At 37.4% G+C, this 5,413-nt stretch overlaps 1 protein-coding gene across 1 annotated transcript; it reads left to right on the top strand.

The window, feature by feature from the left end:
- The first annotated feature begins 757 nt into the window (after positions 1-757).
- LOC109222552 lies at positions 758-1,414 on the top strand. The gene has a single exon (XM_019386899.1). The coding sequence runs from the start codon at positions 758-760 to the stop codon at positions 1,412-1,414; it is 657 nt and encodes a 218-aa protein (XP_019242444.1).
- The last annotated feature ends 3,999 nt before the right edge of the window (positions 1,415-5,413 follow it).

Here is a 5,413-nt window from a genome sequence, read left to right as displayed (position 1 = left end):
TATATATATATATATTCCCTGAAATTTTGTAGCACAATGGTAAAAATAATTTAAAAATTGTATTCGACTTTTATCGAGTTTTTTGTTGTTATTATTATTGTTCTTGTATTGGGAAGAAGAAACCCCATCCTAATTCTAAGATTCATGGAGATTTGCTTAAAGATAGAGAAGAAGGGTGAAGAGGAAGACGACCTAGAAGTCGTGTCTGTCCTTACCAAAATGTTGAGTTCGATATAACCCATATTATTACTAGACAAATCAGAGTAGGACAACTGTACATAGTCTCTTTCTTGGCTAATCTTTATTTTATGATGTAAGTGTATATATATACATGTACAAAGCAATGAATAATACACAACAGAGAAAATTTTCAATTAGATTTCTTCTTCAATTTCATACATAGTATCAGATCAATAAACTCGATCCAACAGTACAACCATCAAATTCATCTACATCAGATTCATCACCATAATCAGTAACCTAAAATGCCTGAAACAACCATCACATCTACTAGTGATACGAGCAATGTTGCAAACCAGTCAGCTATGATGTCAATCACCCTTATCATCTCAACAACTCTGATTCACCTAGAATGACTCTAGTCAACATTGTGTTTGATGGAAGAGGATACCTAGGGTGAAGGAGATTTATTCTCCTGTCTTTGTCAGCCAAGAAGAAGTTTGGTTTCATCAATGGAGCCTGTCAATCTCCAGATCTGAAATCTCCAAAACATAAACAATGGAGTTGTGTGAATGCCATGGTCATCTCTTGGATCCTAAATGCTCTCTCAAAGGATATTGCAGACACTGTGATATACTCCAAAACTGCAAAAGAGCTTTGGGACAGCCTGGAGCTGAGATTTGGGAGATCAAATGGAGCCAAGCTTTATCATCTCCAGAAGGAGTTATCAGGATTAGTACAGGGAAACAGTGACATTGCAGGATACTTCACTAAGCTCAAACGACTGTGGGATGAATTAGATGCTTTAAATGTTATCATATGTTGTTCATGTGTTTGTGTTTGTGTTTGTGAAGGAAAGGCAAAGTTGACTAAGTCCCTTGAGGATCAGAGAGTGATCCAATTTCTAATGGGATTAGATGACATCTATGTACAAGCAAGAGGAAATATCCTCATGATGAGCCCTTCACCCAGCATGGATGTTGCTTATTCACTTCTCTTGCAAGATGAAAATCAAAGAGAAGTTTATTCAAATGCACGTTTTAATTCTGAATCAGTATCATTCATCGCAGCTGGAGAGGCCAAGCAACCTAATGCACAACTTCTAGCTGATTTTGCAGCTTTTATGATCATAGGACAGGGGAAGAATTATCAGAAACTCAGAAACCAAACACAAAGAGGGGCAGCCATAGAACCCAAATATAACAACTCAGGACAAAAGTTTGGTAAACCTTAGCAAAGGTTTAAAGGGAAAAAGAAGTACAATCCAAATGTGTCTTGTATTTATTGTGGAAAAATAAGACATACACACAATAGGGCCGCTACATTATTATTGAATTTTCGGAAGATTTTGAATTCACCAATCACAAAGGTTATCAGAATCAAATTAAGGAAAATGTAGTCCTAACACATGAAGAACATGAGAATTCAGCAGGACAAAGCACTGAACACAACAACAGTAATTTTGGACAGATGCAGAATAATGCACATGTATAAGAAGGCAAAGTTAGCACAATCAGGAAATACAAGAATCAATGTTAATGCAGTTGCTGGTACTATTCTAAAATACTCAAGTTCAATATTTACTAGTCTAAAATCAGACACCTGGATCATTGATTCAGGTGCTTCAGAGCATATGTGTTTTGATCCTAATTCTTTCCTGTTTCTAACTCCACTTTATGTACCTTTCAATATCAGTTTACCTAACTCTTTCAAGGTGATTGTTACTCATATATGAGTATTTCTGTTCTGCCAGGTCATATCTTGAACAATGTGTTACATGTTCCAGAATTCAAATATAACTTATTGTCAGTTTATAGGTTTTGTGTTCGGTTTAAATAAAATGTCCTATTTACATCTATTGGGTGTGTGTTGCAGGGCCTTTCAATGACGAGTCCACAAGCTTCTGGTGAAGTTAGAGATGGACTCTACTTATCGGAACCAAGTAGCCTTAAGTCTAAGGGTCTATTCAGTAGTAATGTACTTTCAATTCCAAAAGGAAGAAATTCCATTCCAGAGTCTGTTTCTTTTTCTCGTCCAGTTCAAGTTAATGCTACTTCTGATATTGAACTTTGGCATGTAAGATTGGGACATCTCCCATTTTCAGTAATGAAACATTTAGATTTCCTTCATTGTAAGTCAAATTTTGAGTTTATCTATGACGTTTGTCCTAAGGCTAAGCAAACGAAAAATCCTTTTCCTGTCAGTAGCATAAAATCCAAGCATATTTTTAAACTTATACATGTAGACATATGGGGACCTTATAAGTCAAATACTTACAATGGATTCAGATATTTTCTTACCATAGTAGATGACTATAGCAGAGGAACATGGATATTTTTATTAAGTGCCAAAAGAAATGCTTTTCCTATGCTTAAATCTTTTCTGTCTATAGTTGAAAGGCAATTCAATGTGAAAGTCAGAATGATAAGATCTGACAATGCATTAGAATTGGGAAAAGGTACACAAGAGGCAGCTTTCCGAGCTTCAGAATGAATTCTGCACCAACTGTCTTGTGTAGCAACTCCTCAACAGAATGGGATTGTTGAGAGGAAGCATAGACACCTCTTAGAGATTGCAATAGGGTTGATGTTCCAATCCAAGCTACCTATATATTCTAACTGCCACACATCTTATTAATAGAACGCTTTCTAGTGTTCTTAAAGGAAAGACACCATATGAGGTTCTATTTCAGCAAAAACTCCAGTATGCTCATTTAAGGAATTTTGGATGCCTCTGTTATGCCTCTACAATAGCCCAGGGAAGAGTAAAGTTTGATGAAAGAGCAACAACTTGTGTTTTCCTTGGTTATCCCCTTCATCAGAAGGGATATAAGCTATTGGAATTGTCCACACGAAGAGTATTTGTGTCAAGGGATGTGAAATTTCATGAATCACACTTCCCTTCTGTTGAAACCAACACATCACACCGCCCTATACTCCCAAGCCCAACATTTATTACAGAACCTACCTATTCACCTTCATCACATGATCAATCCTCACTTATCTCTTTAGAACCTGAAGTTTCTGATATTTTTTCATCACCATCACCAAGATCTTCATACACTCCTCATCACCAATTGTCTCCTAGCCTAGTTCCTTTTCAACCTATATCCTAGATACACCACATACTAGCTCATTTGTTTCTATACCTAAGCAGCCTACACCACTGAGAAAGTCAAAAAGAGTTTCCAATCAACCAACCTACTTGAAAGGTTATGTATGCAGTAATATCATGTTCACAGATATAACAACAACTTACTTTACTCAACCAAGCAATCCTAGGGAATATTGTTTCTCTTCTTTATCAACCAACAATCAGCATGTGCTGCAATCCATCTCTACTCTCACAGAACCTAACAATTTTGGACAGGCTTGTCAACATCCAGCTTGGATAGAAGCTATGAATTCAGAGATTAAAGCTCTAGAAGATAACCACACCTGGGATGTGGTTGAATTACCTAAAAGGAAAAGAGCTCTACCTTGTAAATGAGTTTACAAGGTAAAGCATTTATCAGATGGAAGGATTGAAAGGTTGAAGGAAAGGCTAGTGGTCAGGGGGGAGATCCAAAGAGAAGGAATAGATTATAGTGAGACTTTTTTACCAGTGGTGAAAATGATAACCATAAGGTGTTTACGCACTATTGCAGCCAAAAGAGCCTGCAATGTGTCTAAATTGGATGTCAACAATGCATTTCTGCATGATGATCTACAAGAGGAGGTGTACATGAGGTTTCCAGCAGGTTTAACACCTTCTAGTCCTAAACATGTTTGTTTACTAAGGAAGTTATTGTATGGTTTAAAGCAATCTTCCAGGCAATGATATGCTAGGCTTGCAGGGGCTTTGAGTTTTAAGGGGTATTTTTCATCATTAAACGGTTACTCACTGTTCTTTAAACGCACAAGGAACATGATTTCTATCCTAGTTGTCTATGTAGATGACATACTACTTACTGGAGATGACTTGGAAGAAATTCAACATATCAAGGGTTTTCTAAATACTAAGTTTAAAGTCAAGAATCTAGGAGACATACATTATTTTTTAGGGATGGAAATTTCAGCGAGAAAAGGACTCATTTCTCTGCTGCCTTACGAGTGCTCAAATATTTGAGCTCTGATCCAGGACAAGGAATCTTTCTCTCAGCAGAACAATCATTCTCCTTGCTTGCATTTTGCGATGTTGATTGGGCTTCTTGCAATGATTCTAGGAGGTCCGTCAATGGATTCTTCATCACACTAGGAGGAGCACCCACTTCCTGGAAATCAAAAAAACAAGTGTTAATCTCTCTATTTTTGTAGAGGCAGAATACAGATCTATGAGAAGAATAACTGCAGAACTTACATGGTTAGTTCGACTCCTTGATGATCTCTTTGCACCAGTAAGTCTCCCCATACCTCTTCACTCTGACAGGAAGGCAGCCATTCACATCACCTGTAACCCCGTCTTCCACGAACGTACAAAACATGTCGAGATTGACTATCATTTTGTGCGTCAATAATTCCTTTTCGGCTTAATTACCATATTTTTTGTTCCTTCTAAAGACCAACTAGCGGATCTTTTCACAAAGCCACTTTTCGGGGTTTCTCACACCGAGATTTTGAGCAAGTTAGGGGTTGCAAAATTACCCTCCAAATTGAGGGGGATATTGGGAAGAAGAAACCCCATCCTAATTCCAAGATTCATGGAGATTTGCTTAGAGATAGAGAAGAAGGGTGAAGAAGAAGACGACCTAGAAGTCGTGTTTGTTCCGGCCAAAATGTTGAGTATGATATAACTCATGTTATACTCAGCTCAATGTTCGGGGCACATGGAAGAGTCGCAGCCCTTGGATGAGTTTATGATAGATCAATTATACACCATCTGATAATTTTGACACTAGAAGTTTCCTTCCCTCAAGTGACTAACATGTGAGGGAATATAGTGTTGGGCACATGCCTATATTTTCCAGCCAAAGGCCCAATTGCCTAATCCTATTCTCTTTTGGTATCCATTCCTATTCGGAATTGGATTCGGTGTTTATTCCTATTTTGAGTGTGTTTTGGCTTTAGGAGAAAGCACCACTCATGATCTATAAATAGGACAACCTTGGAGAATTATTCTATGCTCATTGATACAAGTCTTTGAAAGATTTAAGCACATAAGAGTGGTTTTTGAGAGAGCTTTCATCAAGAGAGAAGAGAGAAGAAAAGTATTTGTTTTGCTGCAGATTTTTATTCCGACCAGCCAACTTCAAATT

The sequence above is a fragment of the Nicotiana attenuata genome, unplaced genomic scaffold (genome assembly GCF_001879085.1).
Source record: "Nicotiana attenuata strain UT unplaced genomic scaffold, NIATTr2, whole genome shotgun sequence".
Lineage (NCBI taxonomy): Eukaryota > Viridiplantae > Streptophyta > Magnoliopsida > Solanales > Solanaceae > Nicotiana > Nicotiana attenuata.
Note: the sequence above shows the minus strand (reverse complement) of the source record. Positions and strands in the feature narration are given on the sequence as shown.

Coding starts and splice junctions, on each gene's coding strand:
- LOC109222552 (XM_019386899.1), top strand. CDS start 758: ATGGTCATCTCTTGGATCCTAAATGCTCTCTCAAAGGATATTGCAGAC.